Source organism: Erpetoichthys calabaricus, chromosome 13 (genome assembly GCF_900747795.2).
Source record: "Erpetoichthys calabaricus chromosome 13, fErpCal1.3, whole genome shotgun sequence".
Lineage (NCBI taxonomy): Eukaryota > Metazoa > Chordata > Cladistia > Polypteriformes > Polypteridae > Erpetoichthys > Erpetoichthys calabaricus.
The window spans coordinates 103,230,312-103,254,440 of NC_041406.2; the positions used below are offsets into that span (position 1 = coordinate 103,230,312).

At 43.2% G+C, this 24,129-nt stretch overlaps 4 protein-coding genes across 4 annotated transcripts; 2 read left to right on the plus strand and 2 right to left on the minus strand.

Annotated features, from left to right (window-relative positions):
• The first annotated feature begins 1,334 nt into the window (after positions 1-1,334).
• Positions 1,335-24,129, plus strand: LOC114663790 (uncharacterized). The gene is made up of 3 exons (XM_028817712.2): positions 1,335-1,754; positions 7,923-8,263; positions 23,609-24,129. Exons 1-3 carry the CDS (start codon positions 1,350-1,352, stop codon positions 24,084-24,086), a joined length of 1,224 nt encoding a protein of 407 aa, XP_028673545.1. The 5' UTR covers positions 1,335-1,349; the 3' UTR covers positions 24,087-24,129.
• LOC114663565 (histone H1-like) lies at positions 2,506-3,310 on the minus strand. The gene has a single exon (XM_028817380.2). It carries the CDS (start codon positions 3,138-3,140, stop codon positions 2,559-2,561), a length of 582 nt encoding a protein of 193 aa, XP_028673213.1. The 5' UTR covers positions 3,141-3,310; the 3' UTR covers positions 2,506-2,558.
• On the minus strand, positions 6,401-6,908 carry LOC114663568 (histone H2A-like). The gene has a single exon (XM_028817384.2). It carries the CDS (start codon positions 6,825-6,827, stop codon positions 6,441-6,443), a length of 387 nt encoding a protein of 128 aa, XP_028673217.1. The 5' UTR covers positions 6,828-6,908; the 3' UTR covers positions 6,401-6,440.
• Positions 7,859-8,313, plus strand: LOC114663569 (histone H2B 5-like). Its single transcript, XM_028817385.2, has one exon. It carries the CDS (start codon positions 7,890-7,892, stop codon positions 8,265-8,267), a length of 378 nt encoding a protein of 125 aa, XP_028673218.1. The 5' UTR covers positions 7,859-7,889; the 3' UTR covers positions 8,268-8,313.

The window sequence follows — 24,129 nt, forward strand, 5'->3', positions numbered from 1 at the left end:
ACTTCAGATGGACAGGTGTATCGCCGCAGGCACATCCGGAGTACTAAGGAAAAGCTTAGTTCGAATAACGTCAACATTGCAGACACAGAACCAGATGAACAGTGTGACACACAATTACAATCCACACATGTAAACACACCAGTCTCACCTGAAGCTTGCACACCTGAAAACACACCACTGTTACCTGATACTTACATCACTGAATCATTGCCTAGTTCAGGATCACACCCTCATATCGCACCAGGTCTGGATGAGAAGTCAAACCATGAACAGTCCTAGATCTGTGAATTGTAAAGAGTATAGGTGGATTGCTGCCATATTTAAAAAATGAAAATGTTCTTGTGTTTTTAAAATGTGTTTGACATTATATAATGACTATTTGTCCATAAGATACCAATATTCTGTTTTGCATTGCCACATGTTCCTTTGTATTGTTATTTATATTGACAGGCAATTATTGAAACATTGGTATTTGTAGGTTGCAGTATTCAATAATATACGCTGAAGTCATAGGACATGTTACGTTGATTGTGTTCTATCATTATTTTAAGAAAGGGGATGTAATATTTATGTGTCAACAAAATATTAATACATATGTGCGGTTTTGTTTTAAGATATGCCATTGAAAAGTATTCTTTTAATCAGGCATTGTTTAGGCACCTGTCATAAGGAAAGCACCAGAAAAAGGAACCTCGATGGTTATTTTAGTTTGTTTTAGAGTTAATATAGAGCACGGATGCTCTGGATATAAGAGCTGTGATAAATAAAGTTCCCCTGCCTATTTAAAAAAACGTCTCGCCATTATTTCATTTTGCACAATTTGTGAAAACAAGATAGGCATTACAGGTCAAAACACGTTATGTGCCGTATGCGTTTCTCATTCGTTTCCACGTTCCTTCCAGTGGCTCTTTCCTAAATGCAAACTAGGAAATCACTGATTGTCTAACAGCCGAGTTGTGTTCTGTTTATCTCTCAACTGCGATTTCCAAGCGCCTTATTCTATAACAAACATTTTATGGAAACCTCGGTCGCCAATTCTGATCAGGGTTTGGGGGCGAAACCGACACAATTTTAAAGCAGTGTAAAGGGCGTTGAACACGCTGGCTTTGTGTAAGCAGCCGTTAGAGACTAAGGGCGCGGAAACAGAGAAAATATTTCAATTACGCGCCGAGCTTTTAAAATAAGCAATCGGCAAGAGACTTTTAGGCCGAGGCTAAAAGCGTGCCGGCCCCTTTTCTGTCAACCAATCAGAAAGCACGGATATCTTGATATAACGCGCCTTGTGCGGCTCATTCCCCATTCAATCGTGTGACTGTATACATTGAAGTTGCTGTGTTAAGGTCGGTGAAATGGCAAGAACTAAGCAGACAGCTCGTAAGTCTACGGGCGGCAAAGCTCCCCGAAAGCAGCTTGCTACAAAAGCTGCTCGTAAGAGCGCTCCTGCTACCGGTGGGGTAAAGAAGCCTCACCGTTACAGGCCCGGCACTGTAGCTCTGCGAGAAATTCGACGCTACCAGAAGTCCACTGAACTGCTTATCCGCAAGTTGCCTTTCCAGAGACTTGTGAGAGAAATCGCCCAGGATTTCAAGACTGATCTCCGTTTCCAGAGCTCAGCTGTCATGGCTCTGCAGGAGGCCAGTGAGGCTTACTTGGTCGGTCTGTTTGAAGACACCAACCTGTGTGCCATCCACGCCAAGAGAGTGACAATAATGCCGAAGGATATCCAGCTGGCTCGCCGCATTCGAGGGGAACGAGCTTAAGGGTGCAGATGAGAAAAGGAAAGCAAAAGGCTCTTTTCAGAGCCACCACAAGTTCTATTCGAAGAGAAATTCCCTGTGTATAGTCGAAGATGTGTCTTATTTAATTTTTTGCACCCTGTACTGATTAATACAGAAAGTGTTTAAAACATGCCAGTGAGGAACGACTTTTACAAAACCACTGTGTAGCAATCGCCCTATGAATAGCAAACTAATACTCTTGAGGGCGAAAGGCTTGCGCTACCGCCGGGACTGCCTGTATAGTAGCGATTCGCAAAACGCCTAAATGGTCGAATGCAGTCAAACACACGCTCCCTTAGGCCACTACATTACCTACCTAGGCTGTCCGAATTTGAAGGAACTGCGCCTTAAAGTCCCATATACCCAAACACAGGTAAATCGAGACTCTTCGAAGAGATTGTGGTAGCTATGTGAATGTCTTCATCTTGAAACTGGCCATGTTTCACTTCCTACAACGGACCAACCCTGTACTAAAACACAGCGTTTGTTACGTGTTCCTTTTTGGCTTTTGTTCCGTCCTGGCAGGCTTTAAATCGGTTGTACAGAACCACTTTACCGTCTATCACTTTGCACTGTGATCCATACCTGGACTGCCATTACTACAATTCAAAACACACCAAGTAGTAGAAGGCAATCGGTCTCGCACACACAACCCGCCACGACCGCTCACTCACTGTTGGGCCACTAAAGCAGGCCAAAACATAGAATTGCCCTTTTCGATAATATGGGGGCTCTGAAAAGAGCCGTTCGTGTGTACATTTATCAATCCATGTAAACGGATCACTTCTTCTTGGGTGCAGCCTTCTTCACGGTCTTGGGCTTGGCTGATTTGGGTTTAGATACCTTAGCCTTCTTTGGACTCTTTGTTGCCTTTTTGGGCTTTGCAGCTGGCTTCGCTTTCTTGGGACTCTTCGTGGCTTTCTTGGCTGCAGCAGGCTTCTTAGCCGCTGCGGGCTTCTTTGCCGCCGGCTTCTTCACTTTCTTGGCGGCAGCGGGTTTTTTTGCTGCTGGCTTCTTTTTCGGAACCGCCTTTTTCTTCGGGGTTTTTTCCTTGGCCTCTGCCTGCTTTTTGTTAATTTTAAAGGATCCGGAGGCACCGGTGCCTTTTGTCTGTACGAGGGAGCCTTTGCTCACAAGGCTTTTCACAGCCAGTTTCACACGAGCGTTGTTCTTCTCCACATCGTAGCCACCAGCAGCAAGAGCTTTCTTGAGCGCGGCTAAAGAGAGCCCGTGACGCTCTTTGGAAGCCGACACAGCCTTCACGATCAAATCTGAAACGCTAGGGCCGGTCTTCTTAGGCTTTGAGCTCGTTTTCTTCTTAGGCGACTTAGCCGGAGTGGCTGCTGGAGCGGTTTCTGCCATATTGATCAGTTACACACACCTCGATTTCTCTGTAGGTTTCAGTCGCACGCAACGACTCAGCCGCTCATATTAGAATGATGAGAACCGTGCAGACTCAACCAGCCCACTGTACATCCCAAGAGGACTGGCAAGTGTGTTTTCTGCCTTCACAAAATCCCCCTTTTTTGAAAGAAAACCTGGGAAAAATCGACACTGCGAACCCGAGACGTATCGAAGGAAACATGTTGTTAGCAGGGCATTCACCGTGGCTGGGAGAGAATGTGCCGCTGAATGGTCAGAAAAAGAAATGGCACCGCGTAAACGACTGGCTGTCACTCGTTACAAGACGAACGCGAATTTCGCTACAAACACTCGGTCACTGTACTTTTCTTTCACACTGGAAGCATGGTGGACTAATGATAGAGAGGTCCGAAATTGATGCTGAGAAATGTTTATATCTTTTTTGCAATAATACACAGAAAATCCGAGCTCTCGGTATGTTCAAATTAACACACCCGCTGGAGAACTGTGTACCTAACGTCTTTAAATGTGATTGAAAGAAACTAATGAAGTAAACAACTTTCAGTCAGAAATCCTGTGCGTAAATCTTTATTATGCTTCAGGAAATAAAACTTGCCAATAAGTGGTCAACGTTACAACCATTAAATGGAGGTTTGATTTTTGCACATCAAAGTACATCTTTACCAATACAATATATCTCAAAATGCCCAATGACTTACTGTATATCAAGCCTTGTTTCAATGTTCAGTTTTTTAGATAGATAGATCCCTTTTAGTTCTGTCTGTGTATACTTTTAAGATGAGATAACCATGTAAATTCATAACCTGGTTCTGCTTCAGCCTCACTACAAACCAAGAGTGAGGGAGCTACCTACAACCACACGCTCATTCAGGAAGTGGTCCCCTGAGGCAGAGGGACTGCTTTGGAACTACAGACTGGGATATCCTGCAGGGATCACATAGTGAGAACATTGAGGAGGTTGTTGACTGCACTACTGACTACAACGTCTGTATGGATATTGTAGTTCCAGTAAGAACAGTATGCTGCTATGCTAACAACAAGCTGTGGATTACAAGTGACGTCAAGGGTCTTTTGAACCAGAAAAAAAGGGCTTTTAAAGGCGGTGATCAGCATGAGCTCAAGCACGTGCAGAAGGAACTCTGAGTCCAGCTCAGGGCGGCGAAGGAGCAGTACAGGAGAAAGCTGGAGCAGAAGTTGCAGAATAACAGCATGAAGGAAGTGTGGGATGGGATGAAGATCATCACTGGCTGCAGCTCGAAGCGGGGTGCCACCATCGAGAGAGACGTGGAGAGAGCAAACCTGATGAACAACTTCTTTAACAGGTTTGACCACCCTAACCTCAGAGTACTGCACCCTTCACCCATCCTTCTGCTGATACCAGCATAGGAGAGAGTTTCCACCCACCCACAATTACAGCAGCCTAGGTAAGCAGAGAGCTGAGGAGACTTCGTGCCAGCAAAGCAGAGGGTCCAGATGGAGTATCGCAACGACTGCTGAAGGCCTGTGCGTTGGAGCTGGGGAGTCCTCTACAGTGTATCTTCAACCTGAGCCTGGAACAGAGGAGAGTCCCGAGGCTTTGGAAAACATCTTGCATCACCCCAGTCCCAAAGGTATCACGTCCTGGTGAGATGAATGACTTCAGGCCGCCTGTTGCCCTGACGTCACATGTGATGAAGACCATGGAGCGGCTGCAGCTTCAACACCTGAGGCCACAGGTCCACCATGCCCTCAACCCTCTGCAGTTCGCATACCTGGAGAAGGTGGGAGCGGAGGATGCATTCATCTACATGCTACACCGATCCCACTCCCACATGGACAGTGGCAGTGGTGCAGTAAGAATTACATTACTGGACTTCTCTAGCGCCTTCAACACCATCCAACCTCTGCTCCTCAGGGACAAGCTGACAGAGATGGGAGCAGATTCATACCTGGTGGAATTGATCGTGGACTATCTTACAGACAGACCTCAGTATGTGCGTCTCGGGAACTGCAGGTGTGGCATTGTGGTCAGCAGCACAGGAGTGCCGCAGGGGACTGTGCTTTCTCTGGTCCTGTTCAGCCTATATACATCGGACTTCCAATACAACTTGGAGTCCTGCCACGTGCAAAAGTTCGCTGACAACACTGCTATCATGGGCTGCATCAGAAGCAGTTTTGGAACCTAATGAAGGACTTTGTTAAATGGTGTGACTCAAACCACCTACAACTGAACACCAGCAAAACCAAGGAGCTGGTGGTGGATTTTAGGAGGCCCAGACCCCTCATGGACCCCGTGATCATCAGAGGTGACTGTGTGCAGACCTATAAATACCTGGGCTAATAACATCAATTCAAGAAAAGCCAACTGAAACAACATACGGATTAATAAGGCAGGCTCAGTTATGCTACACTATCAACCGGCTAGAGGCTATAACAGAGAAGAGTATGAAGACAGACACAATGGCCATTTTGAACAATTCTGCACATCCTCTTTATAACACACTATCATTAAGTGCAACAGTCCACATTTGTAATGCCTCATTGTGACTGTTCTTTTATCTTTAGACAACTCATAAGATTTCTTCTGTTTATGTAATTCTTGTGTGTCAGGGAGAGGTTGTTATCCATCTATTTAAGCACACACCATGCTTGAAATATGGCTCGTATGTACCAGATAAACTGCAATGGCTGCCCCATGACTGCATGAACCAAGAGAGGATTGCAGAGTTGTCTTTCATACATACTTCAAAAACAACTTAAATCTCCTTGACCAAAGCTATATTTGATATCAGTTTTTCCAAATAAACTGACCAACACAATGTGTGGTAACATTGCACATTTCATAATCTTCATATGGTGTATGTTGCATCTTCACATACTGTATGTCAGAGTCCAAAGAAAGATTAGCGTTAACCCGCTTCTGAGCACCTACATTTTTAACATTCCTGCCTGGGTGATCTTGAATCATGAAGTGTTAATCCCGAGGTGCGCAGAAACAGCGCGCAGTGTATTAAGGATGCATTTGTATTTCTAAATGACACATTGGCATGCCAGCTAATTGACAAGCATTATTTCGAGCCAGGCTATAGTCATGCTCAAATATGGAGTAATTTTACCGACAAACTGCTACAAGGAAGCTAACAAAATGTCTCACTGAACATACCCGCGTAATAAAACGCCAAGATATTAAGCCTATGAAAAGCTGTCGTTCAAATCGCATGGAATATCTCAATGGATAAAGACTCAAGTGTGAAAGGATGGGTGGCTCTGAAAAGAGCCGTTGGTGTTGATGAACATATCTTACTTGCTCTTAGCTGGTTTCTCGGTCTTCTTGGGCAGAAGCACAGCCTGAATGTTAGGCAGCACACCACCCTGGGCGATGGTCACACCACCCAGCAATTTATTGAGCTCTTCATCGTTACGCACTGCTAGTTGCAAGTGGCGAGGAATGATTCTGGTTTTCTTGTTGTCACGGGCAGCATTTCCGGCCAACTCAAGAATTTCAGCGGTCAGATATTCGAGGACAGCAGCTAAGTAAACGGGAGCACCAGCGCCAACACGCTCGGCATAATTGCCTTTCCTCAAGAGCCTATGAACACGGCCGACTGGGAATTGTAAACCAGCTCGGGAAGACCGAGTTTTAGCCTTGGCGCGTGCTTTGCCACCAGTCTTTCCTCTTCCAGACATCTTAACAAACAATCTTCAGTTCTCTTCTATAAAATGATCCAGGTCGTTAGCGTTGCGCTTTTATAAAGGCGTCCTTTGGGCGCGACGGACTTAATTAACTGACTGCTGATTTTCTTGCGTTTTTACGTCACTCAGCTAGCAGCGAATCCGAAGCACGTTGCGCCCGTCTTAACAACGCCTCAAATTCAAATCTACAGCTCCGATTGTACAGCGTGCTTATTTTTGTTTATGATGGTGTGTGCATAAGCATTTTTGTGCTTTTAAGCAGTGTGTCTCTCTTCTTGAATTCTCTTTCTCAGTTTCATTTCGCTTACGTATTCTTCATGTTTACACGATTTCTCTGCACGGACTAGTTTGACGTTTGAATTCTGTTTTGGCAGACACGTTGGCCCTTTAAAAGGCTTCGCTTTTTAATATGCTTTGTAAAAAGATGAGGCATTTGAGCATACACTGCGCCTTACTCTTACTTGTAGCCACACCGTGAGCGATTTTCTGACCTCTCAGTGTAGAACTCAAAACGAATGCAGCCCCTTAGAGAAAGCCCTCGTCTCTTTTACAAAGAATACGGACCGGCCAGTACAGCGCTTGTAACTTCAGTAAACGAGTTGTTTTCTTGGATTTTCACACAGTTAACTATTTTTCCAAATGTCGGGCACTGCCTTCTCATACTACCGCCCCATTCATTCCTTCAATTCTGAGTAAGGCATGTCTTGCGATTATGTGCAAATTACTTTGCGTTGTCTCTTTTTGTGATGTTATACTGATAACCTGTACTGCATCCGCCACGCGCGGTCATCGGTGTGACTAGTAGGGGACATTGCATCGTGTTACAGAAAAAACAAGACATTGAAAGACTTTCGGAAACAGAAAACGCAATGAAAAAGTGCGCGCAAGAATTTCCTAATATTCGGTAATGCAACGGTTGTTCCTGAAAGGAGGGAAACAGCTGCGTGCCTGTCATTTGTGCCTACGTGTATCCCTGTGGCTCGTCTAATTTGCATGTCTCGTTATAAAAAGAGAAACCCGAGGAGTTGTCATTTAACTGGTCGCCTGTGAGTAGTAATGCCTGAGCCGAAAACAGCCGCTGCCCCAAAGAAGGGCTCCAAGAAAGCCGTTTCTAAGAGCCAAGCGAAGGGTGGGAAGAAGCGTAGAAAATCGAGAAAAGAAAGTTATTCCATCTACGTGTACAAGGTGATGAAACAAGTTCACCCTGATACTGGTATCTCTTCTAAGGCGATGGGAATCATGAATTCGTTTGTAAATGATATCTTCGAGCGCATTGCCGGCGAGGCGTCTCGTTTAGCGCACTATAACAAGCGCTCAACCATTTCTTCCCGGGAAATCCAAACTGCCGTGAGGCTTTTGCTACCGGGAGAGCTTGCAAAGCACGCCGTGTCCGAGGGTACCAAGGCAGTCACTAAGTATACCAGCTCGAAGTAAACCGTACGACTCTTGTTCGCAACCAACGGCTCTTTTCAGAGCCACTTGCCTAATCTGTAAAGAGCTCTATTTTGTCTAATCTGTTGTGGCATGGATGCGGATTCTTTTTTTACATACACTTCTGTGCTCTGCAGTGGGCTGGGCTCCAGCAGACCCCTGTGTTAGGATATGGCGGGTTGGAAAATGACTGACTTGTGTCCTGTCCGCATTACTGGGTCCTTAAAAGTGCCTTTCCTTGGCACTAGCCAATGTCCCTTTCGAGTTTACCGTCGGCTGTGCTCCACGTTCTCGAAATGTACATGTCTAATTAGGCGCCGCTTGACCTAGTGAGACTTTGCGGACCCAAGGGATTACTTTTGTGATGTCAGTATTGAACTTGCCCAATTACAGGTAGCCCATCCTTTCCGCCCCGTTTGTCGGTTAGCAAAGACGCTTAAAGGTTTGTTTCGTGCAATAACAGAACGCATACACGTACTACTGTTCTTTTGCAAATCATCCAAAAGCGTGTGTCGTCTTGTTTAAAATTATAATGCAAGGAAAGCTTTCAAAGTAAAAACGTGGTCGGCTCTGAAAAGCGCCTTTGGGGGTATTTTGTTTTATAACGTCTCGATTGTTGCTTAACCTCCAAAACCATACAGAGTACAACCTCGTCTCTTCAATGCGTATACCACATCCATGGCAGTTACGGTCTTTCTCTTGGCGTGCCCTGGGTAAGTGACGGCGTCCCGGATAACGTTTTCCAGGAATACTTTGAGCACGCCGCGAGTCTCTTTGTAGATCAAACCACAAATTCGCTTCACATCACCACGTCGAGCTAGACGGCAGATCGCAGTCTTGGTAATGCCTTGGATGTTATCACGCAGCACTTTACGATGACGCTTTGCAACAACCCTTACCAAGTTCTTTGCCTCTTGAATTCGCTTATCAGCTTCCGAGCTCAAGTCTCTTTTACGAAGCAACCAATCCGTCACGAATAATCGTACATCAACTGGCCTTCTGGAAGCTGCTAAATTATTCACTCACGCTTTCTTGAACTTTCTCTTTTTCGTCATCTCCTTACTTATAATTTCATCAGATCGTGTAAACAGTGCGTTCGGATTGATTTAAATTGTGCACTTTTTAATGTCCATTTGTTTTCAAAGACAAAAATGCCCTCTTGCCCTTTTAAATTACCAAAAGGCAGGTTTATTGATTATACAAGCAAGTTTAATATTTTTTAATGTACTGATCATAGTTTTAGAATGGTTAGGTAAGTAATGGAGAAAGTCAGACAACAATATATTCATCAAATGCCTGATGTCAAAGATTATTGGCATAAATTCGATGTGAGGGCTAGTGTCCTGAGATACTTTTGCTAAATTCTTCTGTTCTATGAGTTTTATAATTTATCTGCATTGATTTGTAGATGTGAATGTAAATGGAACATATGCTGCTCATCACTTTGAGTATGTGATTGACAATTAAAAATATGCCAGCTGCTTGTATGTGTATGTATGAGTAAATTATAATTAAGAGAATTCAATAAACTACTTGCTGCATACATTATTATTAAATATTTAGCAATGCACTGGAGAGGTCATGTCTACTGATCAGCATCAAATAACTTTAAGCACAGCATTTAAGCTCAGCATTCCAATTGGCACAGTTCTAGTTGCTAGAAGCTTCTGTGACATTGACACCCAGTGTCAATGGAACTCCTTTGGATTTGCATCTCAAACCCCAAGACTCCTACCCAATATCTCTATGTGATCCACAGTTACTCTCTGTGATAATCCAAACTGAATGCCTTGGTGAAGTTCACTTCAGTGCATACATCATAACATTCATTGAGGCTTCATTCAGGATGCCACATGAATAAAGCACACCAAGCAGTAGAAAGGTAATAAGCTTTAACCCATAAACGTTCTGCCGTGTATTTAGTGAAAGCTCAAAGAAAAAGCAAGATTCATATGCAGAGTTAGAAAGCACAGCCTTTGATTCTCAGTGGAACATAACCTTGAGGTTATTATAATGATTCTGTAACATTCTGTTTTTTGAGAAGTTGAAGTGTCAAAGCACACTCTGCTAACGGAGGTGAGAACAAGTAAGCCAGGTGCTCATTTTACATAAAAAGGAAGGAGGAGCAGACATCAGCAGAGTCCCGTACGCTAGCACATTATTTATCATATTTATATTCTTAGAGTAACATCAGAATCTACAGGCGAAAACTAATGCTGTCTTATAACAGTCATACTTGAAGCGCAAGCAAATTATTAGCAAGTCACTGACGGCCAAACAGTGAGCTGAAAGTGGGGATTGAATTGGCATTCTTAGCACTAAAGGTTGAGCACCTCAGCTAATACACGACACTGCTTACCAGTAGATGTGCTGCATATTCTTATGCCAGAAGAAGCAAAAACCCTGTACGCAAAGACAACAAAAAACCCTCTATAATAACACCAGAAAGTGCTCTGATTTTTTTCCCTGATAAAAATGGTTTGTAGTCATTCATTTTGTCCAACAGTATATATGTGAGCTCCTGTAGAATTTGTTGTATATTTCTCAGATTTTTACTGTAAGTAATAGACAATCACTCTCACATTTCAACAATAGGTAGAATGCTGTGTAGCAGACTAAAAAAGATACACTATTTTTCTCTGTAATGTTTTTCATTTTCTCATGATGAAATTAGACTTTGAGAGGCAATTTGTCTCATAATCCAGTTACGTCATTTTATTCACTTCTCCATTAATGGTTCATTTTTTTCTAAACGTTCACTATAACCTCAATCCTCTTAAGCCCTACTTGGACAGCGAGTAATTTAAAAGTAGCAAATTATTCATGAAAGAGTGTAAACACCATATCATTGATTCATTTTAATATATTTGTTGTTTTTGTGTTTCCGTATCTAGTTTCACCGTTTACCATCTCTAAGTGCAAGTTGGCAATAAAACTTCAGTCTTATCTTTGGCCTGATCGAAGGAAATGGGGAAATGCTTCTTAACTGGGCAAGAGAAAATCTCTCTATTATAAAAAAAAATTCCTGCAGAGAAACAGTAGGGCGTCAAGACATGATCTTCACATTAAGATCACGGAAGACACTTAAAAGACCCGCGAGACAAAAGAGATTGGCCACGGAGCGTCTCGCGATGACATGATGACATGAGATTCTTGCAAGACACGCCCTACTTAAAACCAAATAAGAGCACAGGCAGCAACACACTCAATCGTGTTTTGGTTTTGAGCACACACAGATCCAGGGCTCTCAACGCATATAAAGCGTATAAGGACTGTTAAACTGTGTGTGCGTCAAACTGGTGTTTGTTTGTGGCACCAAATCCTAATCCCCGATAAGAAGGATGAGGCAGACCAGAATTAAGGTAGAAAGATCTCAATTAACTGCTGAACGTTGCAAAGGAAGGAATCGTTGCAATGGCTTTGTAGAGCTAAATGTTTATTTGCAGACAAATATTTATGTGTGGTTCCTGAAACAGAACAAATACAATAACAAAATAACTCAACAAAAATAAAGGCTCAGAGAACGCTAAAACAGGTAATGCCCAAAAAGGTCAGTAGATGGCAGCAGAAATTAATAGAGCACTATGACGTACTGTCGTTGGCAAAAGGCACTAAATAAAACTACTACTACTATAAAACTACTGCCAAATACGTTAGCACTGTACAGACTCAGGCAAATCACTACTTAAGCAACTATTACCAAGTCTGTTTTCTTGAAGCTCTTATATATTAATAAAGAAGCAACATTTCTGAATGTACTTATACAGTTTTGAACGTTAAACTGAACACACTTTGACATAAAGGGTTGTCTGAACATGTTAGTAAAACAACGTTACGAGCTTTATCATTACTTGCAGAAAATTATTTCTAATAAAATAAACAGCAAAGCGTAACTTACATGAAACAGACTCACACAAAGTTAAACAACTGAATAAATGCGGGTACATGCAGACTCCTGGAAGTACAGCGTTTTCCTCATATCAGATACAGAAATAACACGTGCGCATGCTCACGCATAACCTGTGAGCGTAGCGTGATGATGCAATAGACAACGTGCTCAGACTTTTGTACAGCCACCCCCAAATTTAAGTAATAAATTTGAAACACTTCAATGGGTCCATGTCATTCGTCTGGCATTTCTGGCAGCTCTATAAGCTTACTCACTGGACGAGTATAAATATGATCCTTCACTTTGACTTCAGCAACGCAAACTTTTCCATCATCACTAAGGATAACTTTAGTGACCTTTCCAACAGGCCAATAAGCCCTAGGCAACTGTGGATTAATGAATACAACAATCTGTCCCACATTCAAGGAGGATGCGGAATTCTTCCATTTATGTTGTTGTTGTAAATCAGGCAAGTAGCGCCTGGTAAAGTTAGACCAAAAATGGTCAGCCAAAACCAGGTTGTGTTTCCAGCGATGACGTCCCAGTAAATCACTAGCTCCATAGACTGCTTGGGGTAAGGAAGCGTCCTGCCGCCCCATTAAGAAGAGATTTGGAGTAACTGGATCTGGATCAGCTATATTAGAAGAAACGTATCCAAGAGGTTTGGCATTGAGAATGCCCTCCACTTCCACCAGCACTGTGTGGAGAACTTCTTCTGACACAGTGTAGTCCTTGAGGACTATATGTAGGGAGTTCTTCACAGATTTAATCTCCCGTTCCCATACTCCCCCAAAATGTGGAGCATGAGGTGGATTGAAATGAAACTCTATACTTTGCCTTGCAAGTTGTTCTTGAAGTGCAGGCTCCATAGTGGCAAAAGCTTCTTTAAGTTCTCGGCCCCCACCTCGGAAGTTAGTTCCTCTATCAGCTACAATGTCATAAGGCTTACCACGATGAGCGATGAATCTTCTGAGAGCTAGAAGGAATGAATCTGTGTCCATACTAGGAATGAGGTCTAAATGAACACATCGTGTAGTGAGACACTTAAAAATGATGCCCCAGCGCTTTTCTAACCTTCTTCCTATTTTAATTGTAAATGGACCAAAGCAGTCCACTCCTGTAGACCAGAAAGGTGTTTTTTGTATGCATAAACGTGTATTTGGAAAATCGGCCATCTTGGGAATGACAGGCTGACCACGCCACCTGAGACATTCAACACACTGTCGCTGGTGACCTCTGATAGCCTGTCTTCCCCGAAGTATCCAGTAAGTTCTCCAAATTTCAGCAAATACTCACTCTGGCCCAGAGTGAAGTAAACATTCATCACAAGCACAAATCAGAATTTTAGTTATAGTATGATCAGGTGAAAACACAATAGGATGTATTTCATCCTCCCCTAATTCTGATGCAGCCTTGCGTAGGCAACCTCCAACATGGATTAAATTCAATGTCATATCATATTAAGGAGATAGATTGTATAAACGGCTAGTTTTTTGCACTGCATCACCTTCACTTAGTAATTTTACTTCTTCTGGAAAACTGTCCCGTTGGGCTCTCTGTAAAACAGCAACTTCAACTTTAATTCGTTCACTTGCAGATAAGGACACTGCAGCCCCCCATTTACGGCTAAATGAGTGGCTTGAATCAGATCTTCCCATTTTGTAAACAGAGAAAGATCAGGTAATGTTGTATCAGCTACAGAGGTCAAACCACAGAACAAGGATTTCTTCATTTCCTTCGATTCGGCATTAATGGGCTTAGGGTTCTCTGGCCAATGATCTGATGACAGGAGAAGAAAAGAGGGACCCTGATTCCACCTGCTCATTTGAGTTAATGACAACAAAGTCTTCCCTCTAGTAATGTCATCAGCAGAATTCTCTGCGTATTCAACATATCGCCATTCTGCAGAACTGGTGAGTTCCTGAATCTCTGCAATACATGTTCCCACAAACACTTTGTAGTGGCAGGAGTCAGAGTTAAGCCAGTTAAATACCGTGGTGGAGTCAGTCCACAGAAATGTATTTCTAATAGAAACTGAGAGTTCTGTATGCAGCAGCTTTGCAAGCTGTGCACCCGTTAATGCAGCACATAGCTCCAAATGTAGCACTGACAGCTGTTTCTTAGGTGCTACCCGTGATCTTGCCATTAAAAAGGACAGCTGTATGTTACCTCGAGCACCTTCTACCAAGAGGTAGGAAACACAGCCATATGCTTGCTGGGAAGCATCACAGAACACATGCAAGTCCACGACAGCTTTGGCTAAGTTCATGCCCAAAGTATAACAGTGTGGGAGGACAATCTTGGGTATGTGCAGCAATTCATTCTCCCATTCATCCCATGCTTGGAGAAGGTCATTGGCAATAGGTTCATCCCAATCGTGTTCCTTTTTCCAAAGGGCCTGAACCAAGATTTTAGCTCGAGTGATGAAGGGAATGAGATATCCTATTGGGTCATATTGACTTGCGAGAACCCTGTAAATATTCCTCATGGTGGGCTGATCATAAGAAATAGATTTGAATTTGTATCCCAGTGTGTCTGAGGAACAATCCCAACGCATTCCTAAAGTTGATTCTTCGGTGTATATGTTGTTGAAGGTAAGCCAGAGCTCACATGATTCTGACCTTGCGTCTCGGGGCAAGTGAGTGATCACATCTGGTATGTTACTGGCCCACTGCCTGATATCAAACCCTCCTTCTGCCAGCAGCACCCGACACTGCTCAATAAACTGCTTAGCTTGGAGAGTACACTGAAATGACTGGAGGCAGTTATCAACATAGAATGCCTTATGTACAGAGTCCACGACTGCTTCATTCCCTTTAGCATGCTCCCTGATGTGCTCCTGCAGAGCAAAAATCGTACTGCATGGGCTACAGGTTGTGCCGTAAGGTAAGACACACCACTCATATGTGTCTGGAGAGCGACTTACATCCAGCTCTCTCCAGAGGAACCGTAATACTGGCTGATCTTCTGGAAGAAGTCTAATCTGATGAAACATGTCTCCACTGACAGCTACTGGGTATTCTCTGAACCTCAGAAGAACTCCAAGAAGTGATGGGCTCAGAGATGGACCTGGGAGCAGACTATTGTTGAGTGATTTATTCTGGTAGACAAATGAACAATTAAATACCAGTCTGGCTTTATTATTGTGGTGAACCAGATGGTGAGGTATATACCAAGAATTGGTAGATTCACTTGCCTCTGTGCTGGTAATCTTCACAATATATCCAGAGTCCAAAAGTTTGTTAACCTCTTTATTATATTCACTAGCTCTCTCAGGAACTCCTGTTAGCCGTCGTTCAGTACTTCTCAAAAGGCTCATTACTGCTGATGGTGATGCATGAAGTAAGGGAATGGTTTTCCTCCATAACAGAGGTGTGGCATACCTCTGTACTCCATTAACTTTGACACAGGTGGTTTTAGTTTCAAGTATCTCCATAGCTTTCTTTGTCTTGTTCACATCTTTCTCCTGACTGAATGGAAGGGTGTCTAGTTGCCACAGTCTCTCTACATGATGATGGCGGTCATGAATAGGCTGCTGAATTGAACTATACAAACATGAAACCTCACCATAAGGCTTCTGAAGGAATTCAGCTGGACCTTGTAATGTCCAGCCCAATTGAGTACATACAGCAACTGGTCCCCCTGGGTGTCCCTGGCGCACTGACTTAATGGGTGTAATTAGGTGCAGATGATCAGACCCAATTGAAACCATTTTTGTATATGACTTAAGGGGAATTCCCCTAAGGTGTCTATACTTTCTTTGAAGGGATTCTAAAGGACACGATTGCTCTGCCAAATTAAGCTGGTCAGCAGTAAATGCACTGTTGATACTGTGTTTTCAAGGATTACTGGCAACTGATATTGCAAATTCCACTGTTGCACCTTTTAATTGTACAACATCCTGATGAATGGTTCTTAGTTCTAAAAGCTCCTTACTTCCATCAAGACCAAGCTGTCTTACAGCTGCTGGTAAGATAATTGTGCGTTCAGATCCATATTAAGGGTCTTCTTGCCATTAGACAGTATTACCTGGACAAACTTTAGCATAATCTTACTGGAGCAATGGCTCTGATCAATGTACAACATACTGGAGGAGGCACTGATTGTAAGAATACTTTGATTGCTAACTTGTACTACATCATGGAGAACCTGAAGATGTTGTTCCCCACAGGTAAAACATGGTTTCTTCAATGTACATTTGTCTGGTTTAGGCCCTCTGCCACATTTCCAGTATCGTTTTTTGTCCTTTATCTGCTCCATCCAAAGGACCGTGTCCAATTTAGTAAACTCTGAGCAAGCATTTAAATAATGCTTTTGATTATTACAATAAGGACAGAATGGTTTGAACCGCTCTCTCTTGATTGGCTTTGGAGGAATGCTGTCAGGTTCCTGTTGTATCTTGGGGGTATTCCTTTCACTGCTAAGATAAACTGTAGAGACCTTAACAGGTGGTGTTTTAGCAGGTCTTCTTTCACGGCATTCAGCTTCTTGGGAGGAAGCCTGATATAAGTCTGTTGCTCTCCGTGCCACTTGTAGTACCTGTGTTTTCCTTTCCAGCCAGTCAGCAAAGTCAATGAGTGTATAAGTTTGGCTACTTCCACTCTGTATGATGCCCCGTGTTACACAATGTTCTGCAAAGGCATCTCTATAATTTGGTAGCAATTTTGTAAGCAGCCTATTGACATGAGATCCACACTGAAGCTCAATGTCAGCAGCACCATCTAATGAGCTCAGAACACCCACTAGTGTACTAACTGACAGTGCAATGTCCTCAATGCCTTTAGCATCCCCTGATCTTACTGCAGGAGCATTCAAAATGGCACCCAGTTCTGCTTGAATTAATTGCCGTGGTTGACCATATCTCTGTTGTAGGGCATGCATAGCACTGGTATAAGGTTTAGGATCATGTAAATATCTCTTAACAACCTGCAGTGCAGAGGGGAACTTAAGGGGATCAAGCAATACCTGATATTTGTAGTCTTCTGTAAGATGAGGATGGGGTACTAGAAGGCTGTCTAATCCTTTTTTTCAATAAGATAAAGTCAGTCTCTTTACCTGAGCTGAATGTAGGGAGATTGGGTTTGGGAATGCCAAATGATGACACTAGCCATTTGCATTAAGCTTTGTAAATTAGGATCCAGTACAGGCTGATTAAATGCCTTAACTTGTCCTTGTCCTTGTGGAGGCTACAATACCTGTTCTGGATACTGCGTGGAGGACAGAAGCACATAAGACTGTTCTAGATGAGGTATAGAGTATACAGGTTGCTGTAATTGTTGCCATTGCTTTGGGGCTGAAGGAGGAATACAGTAAGACTCAAATTTTTGCTGGTGAAGAAATGGCTCCCAGATGGGCTGGTGATGACCACTTGTAGAACATGTTTGCGAGGGGTTTGCATGTTTGGGAGGCATTGTGATAACTCTTCAACTGACACATGGAGAGGGGCAGCGAACTGTGTATGAGGACTTCTGGGTTCAAGCAAAGGCATGCTGGAGCTACGCTGAATGCGAGATTGTGGTTGTGGGCATTTCATAGGTGGAAAGGTCCCTGCTTGTTGATTGATGGACTGTCTTTTTGGAGATAATGTCCTGGCAAAAGAGATTGCTGCAGAATCCATCATGTCCTGAAGCTCCTCCATCTGCAGATGAAGATCCCTCCATCGTTCCTGCATATATTGCCATTGAGTATTCTCTGATTCCCTAAATTCAGCTGTTTCATAATCATTCCTGGGATTGTAACCGAGTATGTAGTCCTCCAGATGTTCTGGGATGCGGCGGGTACGGCTTGGATGGGGATTACGTGTTAGTGGCTTCTCCCCTGTCTTTCTGGATGCTGCCATGGATGCTGGTACACACAAGTATCCGGCTCGAAGGACCACTTTGTTAAACAGTGCATGTGTCAAACTGGTGTTTGTCTGTGGCACCAAATCCTAATCCCCGATAAGAAGGATGAGGCAGACCAGAATTAAGGTAGAAAGATCTCAATTAACTGCTGAACGTTGCAAAGGAAGGAATCGTTGCAATGGCTTTGTAGTCTGTAGAGCTAAATGTTTATTTGCAGACAAATATTTATGTGTGGTTCCTGAAACAGAACAAATACAATAATATAAAATAACTCACAAAAATAAAGGCTCGGAAAACGCTAAAACAGGTAATGCCCAAAAAGGTCAGTAGATGGCAGCAGAAATTAACAGAGCGATATGACGTGCTGTCATTGGCACAAGGCACTAAATAAAACTTACTAAATATGTTAGCACTGTACAGACTCAGACAAATCACTACTTAAGCTATTATTACCAAGTCTGTTTTCTTGAAGCTCTTATATATTAATAAAGAAGCAACATTTCTGACTGTACTTATACAGTTTTGAGCATTAAACTGAACACACTTTGACATAAAGGATTGTCAGAACATGTTAGTAAAACAACGTTACGAGCTTTATCATTACTTGCAGAAAATTATTTCTAATAAAATAAACAGCAAAGCGTAACTTACATCAAACAGATGAACACAAAGTTAACAAACAATTGAATAAATGCAGGTACATGCAGACTCCTGGAAGTACAGCGTTTTCCGCATATCAGATACTGAAATAACACGTGTGCACGCACACGCATAACCTGTGAGCGTAGCGTGATGATGCAACAGACAGCATGCTTACACTTTTGTACAAGGACAATACGTTATAGATGAAACACAAGGGGGCTCTGCCCCCTGCTCGCTTCGCTCGCCTACCCCCGGCGTTGGGTATCCTGAAATACATTAGTCGAGCTCGTTCATTTTGGAGCCGTGCCCGCTTTGCCCGCGGCATTTCAGACACGCGTTGTAGGCGCCTGCGTTCATTGATTTTATCCAGGCGGGCTCATGTTTGTATATCCGTCAGTCGAGCTCGTTCGTTTTGAACCCGTGCCTGCTTTGCTTCCGCAGTTTCAGACGCGCGTTGTAGGCACCTGCGTTCATTGATCCTATCCATGTGGGCTCGTGTTTGTATCGTTGAGCTGTATTGTGTTTTAATTTGGTGTAAAGCATTCAGCGGTTTGTACAATCCCAAGCAGCACACCATTCCTAACTTCACTCCACAGTAGTGCCTCTCACAATATGGCGGTGACGCCTGCGCCTTCACTCCGCAGTAGTGCCACTCACAATATGGCGGTGACGCCTGCGCATTACGTCTCATGGTCCCATCGCCGTGTCCCTGCGTCCATATCCGGTGTATTCTCGGTTAGTAATATGGATAGACAACTAAACAAAGAAGACAGCAGCACGGAGAAAAGAGACTCAAAAGCGTTGGAGAGACAAAAAAGAAAAAGATTAATCTAGGTGCAAATTCAGAAAATAAGGAAAGTAATTATCAGCCCGGAACAAGTGGAATTGAAAAAAAAGCACATCCAATCCAGACATTGGCGCTATACACATGCAGAGCAGGTTAGAGATTATGAAAGCAAAGGAATTCGAAAGGCTCAAAAAAAAAAAAAACGTTGGCACGATACACGTGGAGAAAGTTAAAGAATATGAAAGTAGGAAAATTACAAAGTACTGTATAAAAAAAGAAAGTAAAGATCGCGGTAGCGCAAACAAACAGAAATTATTACTCGAAAAAGGGGAAATAATCACCACGGACCAGGTGTCATTGAAAAAAGCAGGATAAAGCGAGGTCAGAAATAAAAGACAGAGTAGAAAACAAAGTAAAACATCATAAAGAGGTTTAAAAACAAGGGGGCCAAACACATGCAGAGCAGGTTAGAGATAATGAAAACTGGAATTCAAAAGCCTCAAAAAAACATAGGCACGAAACACATGCAGAGCAAGATACAGAATATGAAAGCAGAAACAAACGACAGTGTCAAAACAAAGACAGCAAACATTGCATTAGCGCAAAGAAATATTATTACTTGGAGAAATAACGAAAAGGTAAATAGAGATCAAATATATGGACATAGGTGATATGTCAGAAGTATGTAAATATTGTAAGGCTTTGAAGTTTAAGTCAGAGAATTTCAAAAACGGACTTTACCTCGCATGCATTTATTGGTTACTTTGCAAAAAAAATTATTAACTGCTGATGATGTGGATTGTTTTGTCTGTGCTGAAATTCCAAACAGAGAAACCTATCCTGAATTATGGTACAAAGTCATTAAACACATGTCTCACTGACCTCATTAAAAAGATTCAACACATTGGGACTTGAAAGATTCCAAATATTGTTTTTTACAGAAGTTCAGAAATTTATTGTGCAATGTGCTAGTTCTTTACATTAACTTCATTGGTGCTGCTGAAAACTGAAATGTACTGACCTCTGTTGGGGCATGTTGTCACATGTGTTGAATTCTGTCAAAACAAGACTTCATTTCCATCTTCCCGGAAAGGATGAAATATAGGAGCATGACGCCACTGATATCATCATGAAGTTGCCTGCTCCCATTCGCATTGGTGGAACTGTCAGAAGCAGCAAGCAGTTTAAGTTTCATTATGGATTGCTGTGCAGCTATGGTGCTGACATAGGCCTGGACTGGACCTATGACAGTGAGGAGCCTATGACTGTAAAATTGTGTTTTGTTACAGGAACATGATGCTGTTGCAACTGAGTTAGTCTGTAGTAGTTGGTATGTTCTTAAGGCCTACTTGATGACAGCTTTAGCTATTCATGACAACATGCCCCTGCTTGTGAGACAACATACCCCATCCTGGGGTATGTTGTCACATCTCAAGTGTCCTGGTTTTAAATTAGTTTATTAAATACTAAGTATCTCTGTTGATAATGCTTGTTATTTTGTATCTGTTTAATGGTAATTTACCTAATCAATGCAGGCCTTTGCTTGGCAGTAACTTTATATTTGACCCATCCACAACTGACTAAGTAAAACTTGAGACACCTTGCCCCATCTTCCCCTAGTAACTAGAGAGGGATTAATGAGCCATAGTATGAAGTTATTAGATAGAGTAGTGAAAGCTACATTAAGAAGAGAGGTGATGATTAGTGCGCAGCAGTATGGTTTCATGCCAAGAAAGAGCACCACAGATGCAATGTTGGCTCTGAGGATGTTGATGGAGAAGTATAGAGCAGGCCAGAAGGAGTTGTGGAATTGTATGAGGAAGTCGGGAGTGGCAGAGAAGTACGTAAGAGTTGTACAGGATATGTACGAGGGAAGTGTGACAGTGGTGAGGTCTGCAGTAGGAGTGACGGATGTATTCAACGTGGAGGTGGGGAGCACATCAGGGATCGGCTCTGAGTCCTTTCTTATTTGCAATGGTGATGAACAGGTGGACAGATGAGATTAGACAAGAGTCCCCTTGGACTATGATGTTTGCTGATGACATTGTGATCTGTAGCAAGAGTAGGGAGCAGGTTGAGGAGACCGTGGAGAGGTGGAGATTTGCTTTAGAGAGGAGAGGAATGAATGTCAGTAGGAACAAGACAGAATACATGTCTGTAAATGAGAGGGAGGTCAGAGGAATGGTGAGGATGCAGGGAGTAGAACTGGTGAAGGTGGATGAGTTTAAATACTTGGGATCAACAGTACAGAGTAATGGGGATTGTGGAAGAGTGAAATGGAAGGTCTAGAGCAGAGGTCCCCAACCACCGGTCCGCGGCCCTCTACCGGGCCGCAGCCGTCTGACAGCCGGGCCGCGAGAGAACTGCCGGCAACGGAGACTCACTCAGACTTTTCAGAACGCTTGGTGGGCGAGGCTTTGCAGCGGCGCAGAGAGAGGAGAGAGACCGAGGTGAGCGAGTATTACAACAAAGTATTTTTATGGTCCCGATAGTTTCCCCATATGACACAAGTCTATAGAAATCGCGTTACTACGAAGTACATTCAGGAGATGCTTTCATTACAACGAAGTGACCTTGAAATGCTTGAACGAATCATCCACAGAGTAGTTAGATTTGTGGTCGCAGCTCAGTTGTGCACATTTACACAACGATCCCCAAACAGAAACATTGTAAAAAAAAAAATCTCTTTCTTCGAACTTTCCTTGTACTGTTTGTTTTTTTTTTTTTTTTTTTTTTTGCTGTTTTTGTTTTCTGTGGTTTTCAGTGATTCCTTTTGCTTATTGCTTGTCAACATTTGAAAAACATCCATTGGAATTTAACTCATTGTCACCCTCCTATAGAAACGGCAGACATGAAAAAAAGATAGCAGTGTTAATGTTTGTGATGTGCAATCTGTTGGAATGCAAAGCATATGTCTTTGTTATATGCAAAAAAAAGAAGAAAAATCTCGGGTTGCAAACGTATGCGAACTGCTTAATAACTTAATAATAGAAATGTTATGTAAATTGTGTATAAAACTGCCCCCCCATCGGTCCGTGGAAAAATTTGCATCTAATAAAGTGGTCCTTGCTGTCAAAAAGGTTGGGGACCACTGGTCTAGAGGACAGTAGTGAGACCAGCTATGTTATATGGGTTAGAGACGGTGGCACTGACCAAAAAACAGGATTTGCATTGGGTGTGACGAGGTTGGACAGGATTAGACATGAGTACATTAGAGGGATGGCTCAGGTTGGACGGTTTGGAAACAAAGTCAGAGAGGCGAGATTGCGTTGGTTTGGACATGTGCAGAGGAGAGATGCTGGGTATATTGGGAGAAGGATGTTAAAGACAGAGCTGCCAGGAAAGAGGAACAGAGGAAGGCCTAAGAGAAGTTTTATGGATGTGGTGAGAGAGGACATGCAGGTGGTGGGTGTGACAGAGCAAGATGTAGAGGACAGGAAGATGTGGAACAAGAACAAGGTGTTGCCTAATTGGTTGGCCCAGGTGTAAGTTTGGTGACAGATTGCTGGAATAGACTTCGGCTGCAGCACAACCCGGCTCTGACTAAATGGGCCACGAAAAATGGATAGATTATCTTCCCCTTACAGAGATTTACGTTGGAAATAGTTTCCAGCACTCATTGCCAGGCTTGTTATGAAGCATTCAGGAAAGAGAGGAAAAGCTTTGAAAACAACTTTTCTTACGATTTAAACAATCCACTCGATTGATTTGCCCATCAGGTCGTGCTGTTCTTAGCAACGGCATTACAGGGCAAAACACGTTATGTGCCGTGTGCGTTTTTCACTCGTTTCCACGATCCTTCCAGTAGCTCTTTCCTAAATTCAAACTATGAAATCACTGATTGTCTAACAGCCGTATCCAGTTGGGTTCTGTTTATTTCTCAACCGCGCTTTCCAAGCGCATTATTCTGTAACAAACATTTTATAAAAACCTCGGTCGCACATACTGAGTAGGGTTTTGGGGAAAACTAACACAAAGGAGTGTAAAGGGCGTTGAACACGCTGGCTTTGTGTAAGCAGCCGTTAGAGACTGAGGGCGCGGAAACAGAGAAAATATTTCAATTACGCGCCGAGCTTTTAAAATAAGCAATCAGCAAGAGACTTTTAGGCCGAGGCTAAAAGCGTGCCGGCCCCTTTTCTGTCAGCCAATCAGAAAGCACGGATATCTTGATATAATGCGCCTTGTGCGGCTCATTCCCCATTCAATCGTGTGACTGTATACATCGAAGTTGCTGTATTAAGGTCGGTGAAATGGCAAGAACTAAGCAGACAGCTCGTAAGTCTACGGGCGGCAAAGCTCCCCGAAAGCAGCTTGCTACAAAAGCTGCTCGTAAGAGTGCTCCTGCTACCGGTGGGGTAAAGAAGCCTCACCGTTACAGGCCCGGCACTGTAGCTCTGCGAGAGATTCGACGCTACCAGAAGTCCACTGAACTACTTATCCGCAAGTTGCCTTTCCAGAGGCTTGTGAGAGAAATCGCCCAGGATTTCAAGACTGATCTCCGCTTCCAGAGCTCCGCTGTCATGGCTCTGCAGGAGGCCAGTGAGGCTTACTTGGTCGGTCTGTTTGAAGACACCAACCTGTGTGCCATCCACGCCAAGAGAGTGACAATAATGCCGAAGGACATCCAACTGGCTCGCCGCATTCGAGGGGAACGAGCTTAAGGACGCAGATGAGAAAAGGAAAGCAAAAGGCTCTTTTCAGAGC

Bases quoted from the DNA above. Each gene is read 5' to 3' on its own strand.
- LOC114663790 (XM_028817712.2), top strand. From the start codon at position 1,350: ATGGCAAGAACTAAGCAGACAGCTCGTAAGTCTACGGGCGGCAAAGCT. The intron at 1,755-7,922 runs GCTTAAGGGTGC...GCTGCCCCAAAG, and splicing joins GCCGCATTCGAGGGGAACGA to AAGGGCTCCAAGAAAGCCGT. The intron at 8,264-23,608 runs GTAAACCGTACG...ATAATGCGCCTT, and splicing joins ACTAAGTATACCAGCTCGAA to GTGCGGCTCATTCCCCATTC.
- LOC114663565 (XM_028817380.2), bottom strand. From the start codon at position 3,140: ATGGCAGAAACCGCTCCAGCAGCCACTCCGGCTAAGTCGCCTAAGAAG.
- LOC114663568 (XM_028817384.2), bottom strand. From the start codon at position 6,827: ATGTCTGGAAGAGGAAAGACTGGTGGCAAAGCACGCGCCAAGGCTAAA.
- LOC114663569 (XM_028817385.2), top strand. From the start codon at position 7,890: ATGCCTGAGCCGAAAACAGCCGCTGCCCCAAAGAAGGGCTCCAAGAAA.